The 15,650-nt window shown below is 67.3% G+C and overlaps 9 protein-coding genes across 9 annotated transcripts; 5 read left to right on the plus strand and 4 right to left on the minus strand.

The window, feature by feature from the left end:
• Window positions 1-361: 361 nt before the first annotated feature.
• Window positions 362-2,184, plus strand: V1510DRAFT_417487 (uncharacterized protein). Its single transcript, XM_066933953.1, has 3 exons — window positions 362-637; window positions 697-831; window positions 937-2,184. The coding sequence occupies exons 1-3, from the start codon at window positions 497-499 to the stop codon at window positions 2,080-2,082; spliced, it is 1,422 nt and encodes a 473-aa protein (XP_066788775.1). The 5' UTR covers window positions 362-496; the 3' UTR covers window positions 2,083-2,184.
• Window positions 2,185-2,680: 496 nt separating this feature from the next.
• On the plus strand, window positions 2,681-4,340 carry V1510DRAFT_417489 (mitochondrial carrier domain-containing protein). The gene is made up of 4 exons (XM_066933954.1): window positions 2,681-3,344; window positions 3,376-3,810; window positions 3,842-4,109; window positions 4,212-4,340. The coding sequence occupies exons 1-4, from the start codon at window positions 3,080-3,082 to the stop codon at window positions 4,285-4,287; spliced, it is 1,044 nt and encodes a 347-aa protein (XP_066788776.1). The 5' UTR covers window positions 2,681-3,079; the 3' UTR covers window positions 4,288-4,340.
• Window positions 4,341-4,376: 36 nt separating this feature from the next.
• Window positions 4,377-5,111, minus strand: V1510DRAFT_417494 (thioredoxin-like protein; the record flags this gene model as incomplete). The annotated part of the gene is made up of 6 exons (XM_066933955.1): window positions 4,377-4,481; window positions 4,526-4,629; window positions 4,661-4,734; window positions 4,766-4,912; window positions 4,945-4,960; window positions 4,993-5,111. 6 exons carry the CDS (start codon window positions 5,109-5,111, stop codon window positions 4,444-4,446), a joined length of 498 nt encoding a protein of 165 aa, XP_066788777.1. The 3' UTR covers window positions 4,377-4,443.
• Window positions 5,112-5,241: 130 nt separating this feature from the next.
• V1510DRAFT_417496 (uncharacterized protein) lies at window positions 5,242-6,200 on the plus strand. The gene has a single exon (XM_066933956.1). It carries the CDS (start codon window positions 5,286-5,288, stop codon window positions 6,129-6,131), a length of 846 nt encoding a protein of 281 aa, XP_066788778.1. The 5' UTR covers window positions 5,242-5,285; the 3' UTR covers window positions 6,132-6,200.
• Window positions 6,136-7,067, minus strand: V1510DRAFT_131120 (kinase-like domain-containing protein). Its single transcript, XM_066930317.1, has one exon. It carries the CDS (start codon window positions 6,897-6,899, stop codon window positions 6,141-6,143), a length of 759 nt encoding a protein of 252 aa, XP_066788779.1. The 5' UTR covers window positions 6,900-7,067; the 3' UTR covers window positions 6,136-6,140.
• Window positions 7,068-7,502: 435 nt separating this feature from the next.
• On the plus strand, window positions 7,503-8,830 carry V1510DRAFT_417500 (Rad51-domain-containing protein). Its single transcript, XM_066933957.1, has 5 exons — window positions 7,503-7,634; window positions 7,665-7,741; window positions 7,773-7,840; window positions 7,872-8,413; window positions 8,443-8,830. Exons 1-5 carry the CDS (start codon window positions 7,530-7,532, stop codon window positions 8,695-8,697), a joined length of 1,047 nt encoding a protein of 348 aa, XP_066788780.1. The 5' UTR covers window positions 7,503-7,529; the 3' UTR covers window positions 8,698-8,830.
• V1510DRAFT_131404 (Aspartate/glutamate/uridylate kinase) lies at window positions 8,735-11,521 on the minus strand. The gene is made up of 2 exons (XM_066930318.1): window positions 11,141-11,521; window positions 8,735-11,107 (listed from the first exon to the last, which is right to left on the minus strand). Exons 1-2 carry the CDS (start codon window positions 11,365-11,367, stop codon window positions 8,773-8,775), a joined length of 2,562 nt encoding a protein of 853 aa, XP_066788781.1. The 5' UTR covers window positions 11,368-11,521; the 3' UTR covers window positions 8,735-8,772.
• A 1,144-nt stretch (window positions 11,522-12,665) lies between these two features.
• Window positions 12,666-13,552, plus strand: V1510DRAFT_131467 (60S ribosomal protein eL14). The gene is made up of 3 exons (XM_066930319.1): window positions 12,666-13,036; window positions 13,095-13,346; window positions 13,395-13,552. The coding sequence occupies exons 1-3, from the start codon at window positions 12,908-12,910 to the stop codon at window positions 13,443-13,445; spliced, it is 432 nt and encodes a 143-aa protein (XP_066788782.1). The 5' UTR covers window positions 12,666-12,907; the 3' UTR covers window positions 13,446-13,552.
• A 107-nt stretch (window positions 13,553-13,659) lies between these two features.
• V1510DRAFT_365553 (kinase-like domain-containing protein) lies at window positions 13,660-15,404 on the minus strand (the record flags this gene model as incomplete). The annotated part of the gene is made up of 2 exons (XM_066931231.1): window positions 13,660-15,053; window positions 15,086-15,404. 2 exons carry the CDS (start codon window positions 15,402-15,404, stop codon window positions 13,660-13,662), a joined length of 1,713 nt encoding a protein of 570 aa, XP_066788783.1.
• Between the last annotated feature and the right edge of the window lie 246 nt (window positions 15,405-15,650).

Here is a 15,650-nt window from a genome sequence, read left to right on the forward strand (position 1 = left end):
CGCATAATCAGTAGCAGGTGCGGCTAACGGCTTCGGGCGCTCATGGAACAATTATAGATCTCAGGACGCTAGCCGGTGCATTAGCGTGCAGCGTACACTGCACCATGAGCCGAAACCCGGCGAAAGTCGCCGCCGAGCAGGCTAGCGGCGCCGCGCCACACAGCACCGCCCGGGGCGCGGCGCGTGCAGCGGGCGGGGCAGGCGCAGTCTGCCGTGGCTGTGCGCGCGTACGCGGGCCGCGGTGCGGCCGGCGCGGCGGCCGGCGTGCGGCGCGCGGCGCACGACGTGCGGCTGAGTCACGTGCGTTGCCCATTTGCGTTGCCACAGCAACCTTTGTTTACGCCGGCACTTTACCAACGCGCTCGCCCTCCGCGACCGCGACCTCCACGCCGTTGGCTTTCCGACCGACGGTCGGCTTGCCAACGGCGGCCGTCGATAGATAGGCCCCGGCGGCCGCTCGCTCTTTCTCCCCCATCCTCCCCTGCATCCAAACACAATGGTTACCAGATCTGTTGTTGCCGCCCTCGGCCTGATGGCCTCGGGCTCGTCGTTTGCGATGGCCTCGACCAAGGCCGGTCTGAACGCGGCCAACGCCGACGTGCTCAAGGACCTCTTCCAGTCGGACGCGCTCCCCTGCGTAAGTGTGCCGCGTGCGTTGCAGGCGTGGTTGGCTGATATCGATTTCCCGGTCTACAGCACTCTGCTGGTGTTGCTGCTTGTGTCAACGAGCTCCAGGTCCAGTTCTTCGAGTGCCCGCCGACGAACCTCGAGTGCCAGTGTGGCTCTCTCAGACAGCTTGAGCTGTCTTGCTATGGAATTTGCCCAGAGTCGGTAAGTAGAGCGATTGGCGCCCGGCCCGCGGCCGTCGCGCGCCGCCCGGCAGTCGCAGCCGGAAATTTGGATTCCGACCGGCCCAGTGACGGGCTAACCCTCCAGGACATTCTCCTCTACATTTCCGAGACCATTAACGACGTGTGCTCGAATGTTGGTCCCCTTGATTCTGCTGAGCACGAGCCTCCCTACGCTAAGGAGGAGACTGAAAGCGAGGAGCAGAACTTTTATGAGGATGATGCCGAGGCCGATGCGGACGAGGCTGACGAGGCTGACGAGGCGTCTGTCGAGGATGCCGATGCTGAGGCTGCTGATGTCGAGGACGACGAGGACGTCGAGGACGCCGAGGTCGAGGACGCCGAGGTCGAGGACGCGGAAGAGCCCGCGGAGGAGATGACCGCCGACGAGGACGTCGACGAGGCCGACTTTGTCAAGCCGGCCGAGATCCCCATGATCACCGCCGCGCCGCAGCCTCAGGCCGCCGCCGATGGCCTCTTTGAGGTCTCGGTCGACACCACCTTCGGCCCGGCCGCGTCCGAGGAGGTTGCTGGTGTGACCAGCGCCGCCGCCGAGCCGACTGCCGCGCCCGAGGCCGCCGAGGTCGCGCCCGAGCAGGTCGTGCCGGCGCCGACGCCCGCTGCCGCGCCCGCCCAGGACGCGCCCGAGGCCGTTGCCACGCCCGAGGCTGTTCTGTCCGAGGACGACTTCCCCGAGGCCTACGAGGTCGAGGAGCGCCCGAGCCCGGTCGCCATCTTCACCCCCGCCCAGACCGTGTTCTACGACGCCGAGGCCACCATGACCGTCACCTACCCCCAGTTCCTCGGCTACGACTTTGCCCAGGCCACCCCTGCGCCCGAGGCCGCTGCCGCCGAGCCCGTGGTTGAGGCTGCCGCCGAGCCCGCTGCCGTCCCCGAGGCCTCGGCCGAGCACGTTGCTGCCGAGCCCATGGACGTCAGCCAGGTCGCCGATGTTCCCGGCATGATGGCCGCTGCGCCCACCGCCGCCGCTGCCTCGAACAAGACCCAGAAGGCTGACGCGCCCGTGCCCAAGCGCAACACGACCCTGGCCAGCCCGCCCTACGCCAACGCGTCGTCTTCGACCGGCTCGCGCGTCAACTCGACCGGCAACTACACTGCCCGCGCCAACGAGACCATTGCCGACTCGTCGGCTCAGGCTACCGTTGTTGGTCTGGCCCGCCAGATCCTGCCGGCGGCCTCGATCGGCCTGCTCGTTGCGTTCCTGGCCTTCTAAGCGCCTGCATTCGACCCCATCTATTAGAGTCTGTCGGGAGTCCTGACTGGCCGCACTGTTGATCTCTACATATTTACGTCTATATACGTTTGGTCGCTGCGAGCGGACTGCACGCCGCGCCTTGCGCTGTGGCGCGGGCGCGGGCGCCGTAGAGTGTGCGCCGCACGGCGCGGCCGCATGGGTCGCACGAGCCGCACGAGCCGCATGAGCCGCATGAGCCGCACACAGCGCCCCATGCCGCGCCTCATCCTGCGCCGCACGGAGCGTCGCGCGGATCTTCCGCAGCGTCGCACCAGCCGCGCACACGCGCCGCATCTCGTGCGGCTCAGGTGAGGCCACCGGCCGCCGGCGCTGCCGGCCGACCCCGCCAGGCCCCTCCATCAGCAGCCCCGCCGGCACCTGGCGGCCCGGCGCAGCCCGCCGCTGCCCGCATCCCGCGCCGTCGTCCTGCAGGCCGGGATTTCATTGGGCCGCGCACAGGCTCCGCTTCCGTTGAGCCGGCAGCCGTCCGAACGGCCGCCGAGCAGCTACTGCTGCCCCCGGCTGCAGCCCACTTGCCTGCCAGTGCGTAGACCAACCTCGGCAGGCTCCGCCGGAGGCGCGAGACGCTCCGCAGCCGTTCTGGTGCTGCTTGATAGCCGCCTATCCGACCGGAGCTTCCTTCCCAACACAGTCTGACGTACAAAGTTGTAGTTAAGCCAGCCGGCACAGCCGGACCACACAACCCCCCGAACGACGGCGACAATCAGGTTCGGACGGCCACAGCAGGCCACGCGGGACAGCAAACAGGTAGCGCACAGGCGGCGCGCACACACAGACAGGCCAATCGACTGAGCGCGGCGCAGGAGCCGCTAGGTCGTGACACGGCCAAAGGAAAGCGGACGCGCAGCAGCGCCGCGGACGCGGCCAGACGGCCGCAGACGCGACAGAACCTGCGGCGGAGCAGCGCGAGAAGCGCGCAGCAACGGCCGCAGACGCGGAGAGGACGGCCGGCGCGATGGGGGACGTGAGCCGCACGGATTGCGGCGCAGGCGCCACCGACGTCCGCTCGGCCATCGAGCTCGAGGGCGAGCACTCGCTCTCGCCCTGGCAGCGCGAATACAAGACCGCGCTCTCGGCCGGGTGCTCGTCGATGGTGTCGACGCTGGTCGGGTTTCCGTTCGACAGCGTCAAGACGCGGATGCAGACGTACAAGTTCAACTCGATGCTGCACTGCGTGCTCGAGACCAAGCGCACCGAGGGCCTCGCCGGGTTCTTCCGCGGTAAGTGGCGCAGCGGGCGGGCTGACGGCAGGCGTGTCGGCGCCGCTGGTGTCGATCACAACCGGACGGACGCTGTCGTTCTCGATCTACGCGCAGTGCAAGATCGCCTACGGCGACGCGCTCAAGCGCGCGCTCGGCCCGGCCTACGCCGACCTTGTGGACGCGGAACCGGCGCCGGCGTCGGGCGTGCTGGCCCAGTTTGCGCGCAAGGACGTGTACGCGTCCATGCCGATCTACTTTCTGTCGGGCGCGACGGCGGGCGCGTGCGTGTCGCTGTTTGCGTGCCCGTTCGAGTTCACCAAGCTGTCGACGCAGATCGAGATGCTGATGGCGCGCGCGTCGCAGGCGTCGCTGCCCGACTCGCGGCCGGAGCCGCACCGGCCGCGGGGGACGATCGAGAGCGCGCGCAACATCGTGCAGCGGCGCGGGCTGCTCGGCCTGTACTCGGGCTTCTCGTACGGCCTCGGTAGGTATCCCCGTGGGCGCGCTGACGGCAGCGCGCGACTGCATCGGCACGGCGCTCTACTTCACCGTGTACGAGTCGCTCAAGAAGACGCTGATGGCGTCGAACGGGCCCGAGGAGGTCTCGCCGCTGGTGATCGCCTTCTCGGGCGGCATGTGCGGCATCTTGTCGTGGTCGGTCGTGTTTCCGATCGACACGATGAAGTCCATCTTCCAGCGGGACATCCTGACGCGGCCGCCCGGCACGCCGCCGACGCGGCGCACGCTGAGCCTGTCGCACCCGCGCATGTACCGCGGAATTGGGTAAGTGTGCCCGCTTTGGAAGTGGGCGTCGGAGCTTGCCGGGCGTTCGGCTACGCACGCCACGCACGCCGCCGCCCGCCAGCCGAACCCGCTAACGCACAGGGCGTCGATCGTTCGCACCGGCGTCGTCAACATGACGTTCTTCTCCATCTACGAGCGGCTGTTCAACTACCTGTGACCGCTCCTGTACTCTAGAAATTGCATCGCCAGCACGCTGGCAACTGTATTGTAGCTATCTGGTGGCGGTGGCGGGCGGTGCGGGGCGGTGCGCGGACCGAGCCGCGCGAGCCGCGCCTGCACCGCCGCGCACCGCCGCGCACCGCCCCGCGCCGCCCTACTGGAGCAGCTTCTCGACGGCCCCCTCGATCGAGGCTGTTGGTAGTTAGCACGTGCTCCCTCCGCGCCTGCCCACGCACCTGGCGACGAGAACGACGAGTACCGGTCCACAACCTTGCCGGACGGGTCGATCAGGAACTTCTCAAAGTTCCACTTGATGCCGCGGAAGCCCAGCGTGCCGGCCCTGTCGTCAGCCGCGCCCCCGCGCCACGTACTTGTGCGCCTTCAGGAACTTGTACACCGGGTCCGCGCTCGTGCCGTTCACGTCCACCTTCTTCATGATCGGGAACTGCCGTCAGCTCGCCCCCGCGCTGCCGTACCGTCACGCCGTAGTTGAGCGTGCAGAACTGCGCGATCTCCTCGTCCGTGCCGGGCTCCTGGCGGCCAAACTGGTTGCACGGGAAGCCGATGATCACCAGGCCGCGGTCCGCAAACTTGCGGTACAGCTCCTCCAGGCCCTCGTATTGCTGCCGTTAGCCTGCGCAGACTCTTCACGCACCGGAGTGAAGCCGCACCTGCCGTCAGCGCGCCCCGCATCTGCACTTACTTGGACGCCACGTTCACGATCATCACGGCCTTGCCGGCCAGCTGCTCAAAGGGGTACGGCGCGCCGCGCGCGTCGGCGGGCGCCAGGTCGTAAAAGCTCTCGGGCACGGTGGAGTCCATTGGGTCGATGGCGGCGATGCAGCGGCTCGCGGCTTATATGTCTCCGGGAGCGCTAGCCGGAACGGGCGCGAACGGACCACCGTCACGTGGCCGACAACGGCGCGCAGCCGCACGCCGGGTAAGCTTTGTCAGCACGTCGCCAAGTCGCACCGCTCCGGACCCGCCGGCCACGGCATGGACATGATTGTGCTATCGACTGGGAACGTGTCGCACGAGGCGCAGGGGCCGCAGGACGTCGGTCCCGACCTCGCGCGGCGCGCGGCGGCGTGGGCGGACGAGCCGCGCGCGGCCGCGCCCGCCGCGCCCGTGCGCATCGGGCCGCCCGCGGTCGCGCCGCTGGTGGCTCCTCGTGGCGCAGCCTGGGACGCCGAGGACGACGGCCGGCTCGAGCTGACCGCCAAGATCTTTTTTGCATGGCCGGCGCCGGGCACGGCGCCGGCCGCGGCCGTCGCCGGCCGCGTGGCGGCCGCGCGCGCGGCGCTGGCCGAGCTGGCGCTGACCGCCGGCCAGCCCAAGACAGTCGACATCCTCGTGCTCTCGTTCCCCGAGATCGTGTTCTCGCCCGACGACGAGGACGACGCGGACGAGGGCGCGCTGCTGGCGGCCGTGTCTGACACGTGGCTGGGCGTTACGCGCGCGCCCGAGGCCGCCGGCGTCGCGCGCTTCGCTGTCGCCGAGTTCTCGACCGCCCGGCTGGCGGCGCTGGTCGCGTTCTGCGCGGCGCAATCGTGCCCGCGCCCGGCGCTGAACCAGATCAACGTGCGGGACTGCTGCGCACTCCCGCCGAGCCTGCTTGAGCTGGCCAAGACGGCCGACGTCAAGCTGGTCGCGCACAACGACGCGTTCGACGTGCTGCCACAGACCGCCGTTGCCGGCGTGCTCGCGCCCGTGCTCGCCGCATGCCCGGCGCTGCCGGCCGCGGGCTGGGCGTGGGCGTGGCTCGTCAAGGCCACTGTGATCGTGACCAACCGCGGCGTCGTTGCCGCCAACGGCTGGATTGCCGGATTCTCGCATCAATAGATTACTATGCTAGCCCACCATGCTGCGCTTGCGGCCGCGCAGCCGCACCGCGTCCAGCTTCTTCAGGATCTCCTTGACCTTGAACACGGCGGCCTTGGTGCCGCGGCCGTACGCGGCCTCGTAGCCGACGAGGACGGCCGCGAAGTACTCCTCCGCGTGCTGCGGGTGCGTGCTGCTGAACGCCCGCTCGAGCACGTACAGGTCGACGGCCTTGTCCTCGGCCAGGGTCGCCTGCGACGCCAGGCCGAAGTCGATCAGCACCGCGTGGCCGGCCCGGACGAGCACGTTGGACGTGGTCAGGTCGCCGTGGACGATGTCCAGCGCGTGCAGCGTGGCGATCTGCGCGCCGACCGCCTGCAGCAGCTCGTGCGCGCCGGCGGCGGCCGCGCCGGCGCCGGCGGCGGCCTCGCTCTGCCAGATCCACGCCTTGAGCGACGGGCCGTCGACGTTCTCCATCCAGATGCAGCCGTCCTTGGGGTCGACCGCGACCAGCTCAGGCACGCTGACGCCGGCCTGCGCCAGCCGGAACAGCACGCGCGCCTCGGCCAGCGTCCGGTGCTTGGTGAGCTGCTGGTCAAGCGTGGGATGCCGGTACGTCTTTGGCGGCCGATACTTGAGCATGAATCCGTGGCACGCGCCGTCGCCGGCCACGCGCTGCGAGTTGAACGGATGGACCGCCGAGTAGAACACCTGGGCCTCGGCGCCCTGCGACACCAGCGCGAGCTCCAGCTCGGCCGGGAGGCACGGCGGTCTGTCGGGCAGCGCCATTGTGTGTCGGTGGAGGCGCGGCGGCGAGAAGGCTTGCGGTTACCCGGCTAGGGTTCTCCCGCGCCCCGAGCTAGGGCTCGCGCGTGTCTTGTGCGACCGGCCGTCGCACCGACCAGGGGCTCAGGGGCCGCCGTGCGGGGCCGCCGTGTGGCGGTGCCGCGGCGCGGGCGCTGCGGTCTGCCGCGGGCGCCGCGGCTTGCCGCCGCAAGCGCGCCCGCGCGAGCAGGCGCGGGCTGCCTTCGGCAGCGAGGCAGCGGGAGCGCGACGCCGTGGTCGTGGGCGCGGCGCTTGACGGACGCGGCGGCGGCCGGCGGCCGGCTGTCGGCACCCGGAGATGCGGCGTGCTGAGCAGCCGCCCGGCAGCCTCGCCACAGGCTCGCCGCACAGCCACCCGCCGCCGCGGCCCGTGGCTGAGCAGCAGCTACCGCGCCACCGGCCGTGGCGCCCGCCCTCCGGCCCGGCCAGTAGCGCGCCGCGCCGACGTGACACCAGCGCCGCGCGCGCCAGCGTATCTCGCGCGCCGCGCGCGCGTTGCGGCCGCAAACGCGCCAGACCGGCTTTGTTGACCGTCACGTGCGGTGGCGCCGACGCGTCTTCAGCGCCGCCCGCTCCTCTCTCCTCCCCACCACCATGTCGCTCGAAGCTGAAGAAGGTGCGCCGGCCATGCCCCAGGAGGGCGAGTTCGTCGACGAGGAGATGGTCGTCACCGGCCCGACGCCGCTGTCCATGCTCGAGGTACGTCGGCCGCGGCCGCGCTGACGCCAGGGCAACGGCATCACCGGCTCGGACATCAAGAAGATCCTCGAGGCCGGGTTCAACACGGTCGAGTCGATCGCCTATACGTAGGTCGGCGTCCGGGCGCGCTGACCGCAGGCCCAAGCGCGTGCTGCTGGGCATCCGCGGCATCTCCGAGGCCAAGGCCGACAAGCTGCTGACGGAGGGTACGTGTGGCGGTGGCGTGGCTGACAGCAGCCTGCAAGGTCGTGCCCATGGGCTTCACGACCGCGACCGAGTACCACCAGCGGCGGAGCGACCTGATCTCGATCACGACCGGGTCCAAGCAGCTCGACACGCTGCTGGCCGGCGGCATCGAGACCGGGTCCATCACCGAGGTGTTTGGCGAGTTCCGCACGGGCAAGAGCCAGCTGTGCCACACGCTCGCCGTCACGTGCCAGCTGCCCATCGACATGGGCGGCGGCGAGGGCAAGTGCCTCTACATCGACACCGAGGGCACGTTCCGGCCCGTGCGGCTGCTGTCGATCGCCCAGCGGTTCGGGCTCAACGGCCAGGAGGTCCTGGACAACGTCGCGTACGCGCGCGCGTACAACGCGGACCACCAGCTGCAGCTGCTGAACCAGGCCGCCAGCCTGATGGCCAACTCGCGGTTCTCGATCCTGATCGTCGACAGCATCATGTCGCTGTACCGCACGGACTTCAACGGCCGCGGCGAGCTCGCCGCGCGCCAGATGCACGTCGCCAAGTTCCTGCGCACGCTCCAGCGGCTGGCGGACGAGGTACGTGGCCGCCGAGCGCGCTGACCCAGTTCGGCATCGCCGTCATCATCACCAACCAGGTCGTCGCCCAGGTCGACGGCATGGCGTCCATGTACAACCCGGACCCCAAGAAGCCGATCGGCGGCAACATCCTGGCGCACGCGTCGACCACGCGGCTGTCGCTCAAGAAGGGCCGGGCCGAGCAGCGCATCTGCAAGGTCTACGACTCGCCGTGCCTGCCCGAGTCCGAGTGCATCTTCACGATCAACGAGGACGGCATCGGCGACCCCAAGGACGAGGAGTAGGGCCGCTGCGGCCGCAGCTTGCTTGCCCGGTCGGGCGTGTATTAACACTCTATCACGTAATCAGAACTTTTGCAGCTAGTCGCGCGGGATGCCCGCCAGCTCGTCGTAGTCCATCGTCAGGTTCATGTTCTGCAGGCACTGCGTGGCGGCGCCCTTGAGCAGGTTGTCGATCGTGGCCACGACGACCACGCGCGGCTCCTTGGAGTGCACGCCGAAGCCGCCGACCGCGACCGAGTGCTTGCCCGAGTTGTCCTTGACCATGGGCGCCTCGGTCGTCACGTGGATCAGCGGCTCGCCGGCGTACTTGGCCGCGTAGATCTCGCGGATCTCCTGCGACGTCATGTACTTCTTGAGCGGCAGCGACACCGTCAGGCTGATGCCCTGGAACCACGACGCCACGTGCGGCACAAACGCCACCGACGTGCCCATCTGCGCCGACACCTCGCGCTCGTGGATGTGGTCCGTCAGCGCGTACGCGATCATGTTGTCCTTGAGCACGTTGACGTCGTTCTTGGGCGACGGCTTGGTGCCGGCGCCCGAGTAGCCCGACACGCCAAACACCGTGGGCTGGCCGGCCAGGTACGGCACCAGCGGCGCGATCGCGGCCTGCGACCCGGTCGCGTAGCAGCCGGGGTTGGCGATCCGCTTCGACTTGGCGATCGCCTCGCGGTCGTTGAGCTCCGGCAGGCCGTACGCCCACGCGCTGTCGAACCGGAAGTCCGCGCTCAGGTCGACGATCGAGCTCTTGCCGCCCTCGACCGACTCGATCGCGTTCACGAACGGCATGCACGCGCCGTTGGGCAGCGCCATCACCCACACGTCGATCTCGCCGTCCTCCTCCATCCTCTTGACGTCGTCCACCGACAGGCTCTGGTACACGATCTCCTTCTTGCTGTAGCCCTGCAGGACCTTGCCCGCCAGCTCGCGCGACGACACGTTGTTGAGCTCAAAGTACGGGTGGCTGTCGATCAGGCTGATGAGCGCCTGGCCGGTGTAGCCGCGCGCGCCGATCAGCGCGACCTTGGCCGGCTTGGTGTTGGCGCCCTTGCGCGTGTTGTCGGCCTGCGTCGAGTACGCCCGGCGGCCGAGCGCGCTCTTCTCGTTCGGAAACAGCGTCCGCGTCAGCGTCGAGAACTTGCGGACCTGGCCCGCGCCGCGCGCGGGCGCGCCGCCGGCCGCCGGCACCTGCGAGATGCTCTTGGTGAACTGCTTGATCATGTCCGTGACCGCGTCGGGCGAGTCCACGCCCGCCCAGAAGAAGATGTGGCCGTTCTTGACGAACGAGCCGTCGGCGCGGTCGAAGAACCACGACGCGCGCTCGTGGTCCTCCTTGATGACCCACTGCAGCGCGGCGTGCTTGGACTGCAGCGTGTTCCAGACGTTGTCGGTGACCTTGTTGGTCCACGCCTCGTGCGTGCCCGAGAAGATGTCCACGTAGGCTGGTCCGCCGTTCTTGGCCTCCTTGACCACGGCCAGCACCTCCAGCGGCTCGTCCGAGTACGCGGTGAAGGGCGTCGACTCGAGCGTGGCCGCGTACGCCTCGGCCGCGGTCTCGTTCGCGATCGTCGAGTCCCGCAGCAGCGCCTGCTTGAGCGCGCCCGCCGACGGGAAGTCCGCCACCTTGTCCGTCGTCACGATCTTGAAGCCCCGGTGGATCATCGTGCCCGCGCCCGAGTCCGTGAAGAGCTCCTTCTCGAGGTCGCCCGTCGAGATGATCGCCACCGACGACGACCGCGGCAGGTGCATCAGCAGGTCGCGGATCTCCTTGATCTTGAGCTTGGTGCCGTACTTGACCCACGGCTGCTTCATCAGCGAGTCGTACTCCTCGTCCAGGTTGATCACGCTGATGATCTCGCCCGTCTCGCCGTGGATCAGCCCGCCCTTCTCGTTCAGGTACACGATCTTCAGCGGCTGCACCACCCGCGCCAGCTCGCCCGCGGCCACGTCCGCGTTGATGTTCAGGATCTGGCCGTCGTACGTCTCGGCCATCGACGTCAGCACCGGCAGCGCGCCCGCGCGGATCGACGCCTCGATCGACGACTTGTCCACCGACGTGATCCGGCCGACCAGGTCGTACTTGTCCTTGTCCAGGTACTCGGCCGTGAACACGCCGCCGATGATCGGCCGCGCGCGCACGCCGTGCTTCTCCAGCGCCTCCACCAGCTTCATGTTCTGCTCGAGGAAGCACTTGCGCACCACCGACATGGTCTTGCTGTCCGTCACGCGGATGCCGTCGTGGTACTCGGGCTCCACGCCCTCCTTCTCGAGGATCTCGTTGATTTGCGGGCCCGTGCCGTGCAGGATGATCGGATACAGCCCGACGTGGTTCAGGAACGCCAGCGACGACGCCAGCTCCTCCAGGTTCTGCGTGATGATCGCGCCGCCGACCTTGATGACCGCAAACTGCTGGCTGTTTGTCAGCGCGCCCGTCGCGTCCACTTACTTGTCCACCGACGTGAAGTACTTGAGGTACTGCTCCACCTCGCGCTTGCTGCCAATGTTGTTCAGCAGCTGCACCACCGTCGACTTGGTCGAGTTCGCGCGCATCTGCCCGCCAAACTGGCTCACACGGACAGCGACGCGGCCCTGCCGGGCCGCACCGAGGCTCGAGCGCACTGCCGCCGACAGCGCGGGGGCTGCGCTGCGCGCGAGCTTGCAGGAACGGAACATGGCGTCTCTATAGGTCCAGAGAGGTCTTTATGCAGACGACAAGGCGGATTGGGCGGCCTATAAATCCTGGAGACAGCCCTGGCCTCAGATTTTTCTTGATTTTCCGGATGGCGGCCGAAATTTCCTTAAAAACTTTTTTTTTGGCTCGCTATAATGAGTCAACCCGGCCGGCCGGCCAGCCGGGGCACATGCAAGCTCTACATAGACTACCGACGAATGGCCCTGGCTGGCCGTGCTGGCCGAGCCCGGCGGGGGTCGGGCCGCTGGCGACGCCGCGTCGACGTGGCATCGCCCAAGAGCGGCATTCAATTAACGGGTGGCTATCAAGCTGTCTGTTCCTGTAGCGTTGGATCCAGAGAGTAAACGGCTAGCGCCCGCGAAATCGGGCGGCCGGCTGTACACGCTTTTCGGCTGGTGCTGGGAGCCTGACGGACGGCGGCGGCGGCGGCGGCGGCGACGGCGACGGCGACGGCGACGGCCGCGGCCGGCCGCTGGCACGGACCCGGCCGCTTGGAACTGCTTGGTACCACATGATCTGCTTGGTAGATCGTGGCACACTAGGGAGTGCTTGCCACATAACGCAATCGTAAAAACCGCTCGAGCGGGGATTTGCGCGGCCGTGCGCCGATGGCTGCCCGCCGATGGCCGCGGGCAGCGACTGGCCGCGCAATTTTGGCCGGGAATTTTGCGGCCGATCGCGCGACCGCTAAGCGAGCGCGCTCGGCAGAGATTCGGCAGCTACAATGGCCGCGCGGCTGAGCGGCGGCAGGAACGCCGGTGGCTGCTACGGACCGGCACGGCGGTGCAGTGCGGCGCACGAGTCATCACAACGTGATTTATTTCTATGAACCACGGCAGTGGCATGGCTCAGCCGAGCCAGTGGCCGGGAACGACCGGCAACGCCAGCATGGACACTCAGAACCGGCACCTGTCTGTCAGCATGGCCAACACCAAGCAGGTGTCTGGAGACCTCAGAGATCTTGGTGATAATTATAAATAATCATAGAAATCATTCAAAGTAGCAAAATTTTTTAACATCAGCGGGCTCGCCGACACCTGCTCCGTCGGACTTACCTTGTCGGACGCCAGAGCCGGCACACTGATCAGAATTTTTTTGTTCGCATGTTGACCACGCCCCATGTTGGAACTAGGCGTGTCCCGGGTACGTGGACGCTCAAGCGCAAATTATAGGTCATCAGAAAGCGTGCGGCCCTGGCGGCTCAAGAACGGGCGCGGCGCCCGCCAGGTCCGTCCTTGAGCGTCGGTTGCGGGCTGCGGCCGCCGGCCGGGCGGTGGGCATTGGCGCGCAAGAGGCGCGGGCGAGAATTTATGGCGGTGTGGACGCGAGGCGAAGTCCCAAAGCGGCAGCTGTTAGGGTTTAGACCTAGCGTGCGTGACTGCGTTTCGTTACGGTGAGCCTCGCAGCACCACCAAACCTTCAACCTTCGCACCACGGCTCACACTAGCTACATCAAATCCAAAACACATACAGGCTTGCCTTGTAAACCATTTTTCTTTACTTTCACATACATCAATAAACATGTCCGAGGAAACCGTCGTCAAGGGAACCCAGTGGAGATTCGTCGAGGTTGGCAGAGTCGTCCTGGTCAACAAGGGCACCTCCGCCGGCAAGCTCGCCGCCATTGTCGAGATCATCGACCACAAGAGAGTAAGTGCACCGAACAGGCCGTCCGGCCGCCGCGCCGCCGGCAGCGCTGACCCGCCAGATTCTCATTGACGGTGCCTCCACCGGCGTCCCCCGCCAGGCTATCACCCTCGCTCACGTCACCCTGACCCCCCTGGTCGTCTCGAAGCTGCCCCGTGGCTCGCGGACTGCCACCGTCGCCAAGAAGTGGGCCGAGTCGAGCATCGACGAGAAGTGGGCCAAGAGCGCCTGGGCCCAGAAGATCAAGAGCAGAGAGGTCAGATGGGGTCTTAACGACTTCCAGCGTTTCCAGGTCATGGTCCTCAAGAAGCAGGTATGTTCCGCGTGCGCGCCCGGTCGGCCAGTGCTAACGTCCCTGCAGAAGCGGTTCGCTGTCAACAAGGCTGTTGCCAAGGCCAAGAAGTCGGCGTAAATCTCTTTAATTTTGTAGCAATAGGTCAAGAATAAAAGTCGAATAGTCTCTACAAAATAACACTTCTTCATGAACAATCGACCTCAGGCCGCGCCGGACCCGTTCTCGGCCAAAGCTGTTTATTGCGCGCCTGCCGTTACTCGGCGCGGTCTAGATACACAAGTGTCCGCTCGTAATTGATACCCTGCGCAGTGTCCTTCCAAAATCGGCTTCCTCAGAAGATGGTGCCGAACGAGTTGTCGAACCGCTTCGACCGCTCCCAGTTGGCCTTGTTGATCGACTGCGTGCCGTCCTCGAACGTGGCCGGGAACTTTGTGTGCTTGAACGTGAAGCCCACGAACGCGGCCCGGTCGAGCTTGTCGGTGCGGTCCGCGATGCGCTCGAGCTGCGCCTGCTTGTCGTGCACCTCCTTGTACTTGGCCATGTCCTCCTGGTTCGAGAAGTCGTCAAAGTAGCCCGCGTCGATGTCCGAGTCCAGCTGGGGGATGAACGGCGGCTGCAGCTGCCGGATCGTGGCCAGGTCCGTCTCGGCAAAGTACGCGTGCCGCTGGACCTCGTTCAGCGACCGCAGCCGCTTCTCCGGCACCGCGATCAGCCGCTTGATCAGGTCCCACGTGCGGTCGCTGATCGCGTACTGGTTGTTGTCGAACACCGGCCGCTGCAGCACGTCGCGCCAGCTGCGCAGGTTCGAGTACGTCTCGTCCATGGTCGAGCCCGAGAACGGCGGGTAGCCCGAGAGCGTCTCGAAGAGCATGCACCCGAGCGACCAGTAGTCGATCGTGAAGTCGTACTGCTTGCCCTCGAGCACCTCGAGCGCCATGTAGTCGGGCGAGCCCACGATCGAGTTGGCGTAGTTGACGTCGCGGCCGCGCAGCGACCGGTACAGCGACTGGCGCTCGGACGCCGACCGCCGCGTGACCTTGAGGTTCTTGACCGCGTCCAGCTTGACGCGCATGCTCTCGACGCGCTCCTTGCTGATGGCGCCGGCCGAGAGGCCGAAGTCGGTCAGCTTGATGTGGCCGCTGGCGTCGATCAGGAAGTTCTCGGGCTTGAGGTCGCGGTGGATGTAGCCCAGCTTGTGCAGGCTGTCGATGGCGCAGAACATCTCGGCGATGTAGAACCGCGCGTGCCGCGGACTGAGGATGCCCGTGTTGTTGAGCAGCGTGCGGTAGTCGCCGCCGGGGACGTACTCCATGGCCAGGTAGATGTTCTCCGGGTTCTGGAACGCGTAGAGCAGCTTGACGAGCCACGGCGACTTGGCCGCCGTCAGGATGTCGCGCTCGGTCAGCACGTGCCGGATCTCGTCCAGCTTGAACAGCAGCTTCTTGCTCATGACCTTGAGCGCGCAGATCTCCTTGGTGTCGGACTTGCGCGCCAGGAAGACCTGGCCGTAGCCGCCCTGGCCGATCTGGGTCAGGATGTTGAAGTCGCCGTAGCGCAGGCGGGTGCGCCGCTTGCGCAGGAACGCGCGCTCGCGCCCGGCGTACGACTTGAACTGCTTGTCCTGCTCGCTGGTCGCGAGGCCCTCCACGGACGTCTTGAACTTGGCGAGCCGCTGCTGGCGGTTGTAGACGTACGTCATGAGATCAAAGTAGTAGTCCAGGAAGTCTGCGTCAGCGCCGCCGTGCGCGCACACCTACAGATCTGCGACGCGTTCACCAGCCGGTGCACCTTGGGGTCGGTGATCTTGCTCTGGACCTCGGCCGGCAGCGCGGACGCGCGCAGCTCGCGGCCGTGGCTGTCGTTCTCCTTGTGCCCGACGCGCTTGAACGCCGACAGCCCGTCGACCTTGATGATCGCGGTCATGTCCCCGCTGTTCTCGTCCACCGGCTGCAGCGACTGCTTCGAGCTCGGGCCGGACTTGGCCGGCGACGGCAGCCGGAGCATGTCAAAGTGCGACGTCAGGTTCTCGACCGTGGCAAGCGCGCCGACATCGTCGCGCTTGCCGTCCTCGCCCATGAAGAGCGGCGTCGTCGAAGAAAACGGAAAGGCCATGGTGATCTGGAGTTGGAGCGGCCAACGGTCGCGGATCGGTGAGGTCGATTGGGAGTTCGACGGCGGAATAAACAAACACTGTCGCCATGGCAACGCCCAGTCACGTGCGCGGCGGCCGGCGCCCGGTCGAGCCGCACGGCGCGCGGCGGCCCGCGCCGCACCCCGTGCGGCGCCGCGCCGCGCTTGCGTCCGCGCTTGCGCTACCGTCCC

The sequence above is a fragment of the Dipodascopsis tothii genome (genome assembly GCF_038497935.1).
Source record: "Dipodascopsis tothii strain CBS 759.85 unplaced genomic scaffold V1510scaffold_16, whole genome shotgun sequence".
NCBI classification, from domain to species: domain Eukaryota; kingdom Fungi; phylum Ascomycota; class Lipomycetes; order Lipomycetales; family Lipomycetaceae; genus Neoaidaea; species Neoaidaea tothii.

Excerpts from the sequence above, each read along its gene's own strand:
- V1510DRAFT_417496 (XM_066933956.1), top strand. The coding sequence starts at position 5,286 with ATGGACATGATTGTGCTATCGACTGGGAACGTGTCGCACGAGGCGCAG.
- V1510DRAFT_417489 (XM_066933954.1), top strand. The coding sequence starts at position 3,080 with ATGGGGGACGTGAGCCGCACGGATTGCGGCGCAGGCGCCACCGACGTC. Across the intron at positions 3,811-3,841 it reads GGGCTTCTCGTACGGCCTCG|CGCGCGACTGCATCGGCACG; the intron begins GTAGGTATCCCC and ends CGCTGACGGCAG. Across the intron at positions 4,110-4,211 it reads CGCATGTACCGCGGAATTGG|GGCGTCGATCGTTCGCACCG; the intron begins GTAAGTGTGCCC and ends GCTAACGCACAG.
- V1510DRAFT_131120 (XM_066930317.1), bottom strand. The coding sequence starts at position 6,899 with ATGGCGCTGCCCGACAGACCGCCGTGCCTCCCGGCCGAGCTGGAGCTC.
- V1510DRAFT_131404 (XM_066930318.1), bottom strand. The coding sequence starts at position 11,367 with ATGTTCCGTTCCTGCAAGCTCGCGCGCAGCGCAGCCCCCGCGCTGTCG. Across the intron at positions 11,108-11,140 it reads TACTTCACGTCGGTGGACAA|CCAGCAGTTTGCGGTCATCA; the intron begins GTAAGTGGACGC and ends GCTGACAAACAG.
- V1510DRAFT_131467 (XM_066930319.1), top strand. The coding sequence starts at position 12,908 with ATGTCCGAGGAAACCGTCGTCAAGGGAACCCAGTGGAGATTCGTCGAG. Across the intron at positions 13,037-13,094 it reads AGATCATCGACCACAAGAGA|ATTCTCATTGACGGTGCCTC; the intron begins GTAAGTGCACCG and ends CTGACCCGCCAG. Across the intron at positions 13,347-13,394 it reads TCATGGTCCTCAAGAAGCAG|AAGCGGTTCGCTGTCAACAA; the intron begins GTATGTTCCGCG and ends ACGTCCCTGCAG.
- V1510DRAFT_417500 (XM_066933957.1), top strand. The coding sequence starts at position 7,530 with ATGTCGCTCGAAGCTGAAGAAGGTGCGCCGGCCATGCCCCAGGAGGGC. Across the intron at positions 7,742-7,772 it reads GTCGAGTCGATCGCCTATAC|GCCCAAGCGCGTGCTGCTGG; the intron begins GTAGGTCGGCGT and ends CGCTGACCGCAG. Across the intron at positions 7,841-7,871 it reads CGACAAGCTGCTGACGGAGG|CCTGCAAGGTCGTGCCCATG; the intron begins GTACGTGTGGCG and ends GGCTGACAGCAG.
- V1510DRAFT_417487 (XM_066933953.1), top strand. The coding sequence starts at position 497 with ATGGTTACCAGATCTGTTGTTGCCGCCCTCGGCCTGATGGCCTCGGGC. Across the intron at positions 638-696 it reads AGTCGGACGCGCTCCCCTGC|CACTCTGCTGGTGTTGCTGC; the intron begins GTAAGTGTGCCG and ends CCCGGTCTACAG. Across the intron at positions 832-936 it reads ATGGAATTTGCCCAGAGTCG|GACATTCTCCTCTACATTTC; the intron begins GTAAGTAGAGCG and ends CTAACCCTCCAG.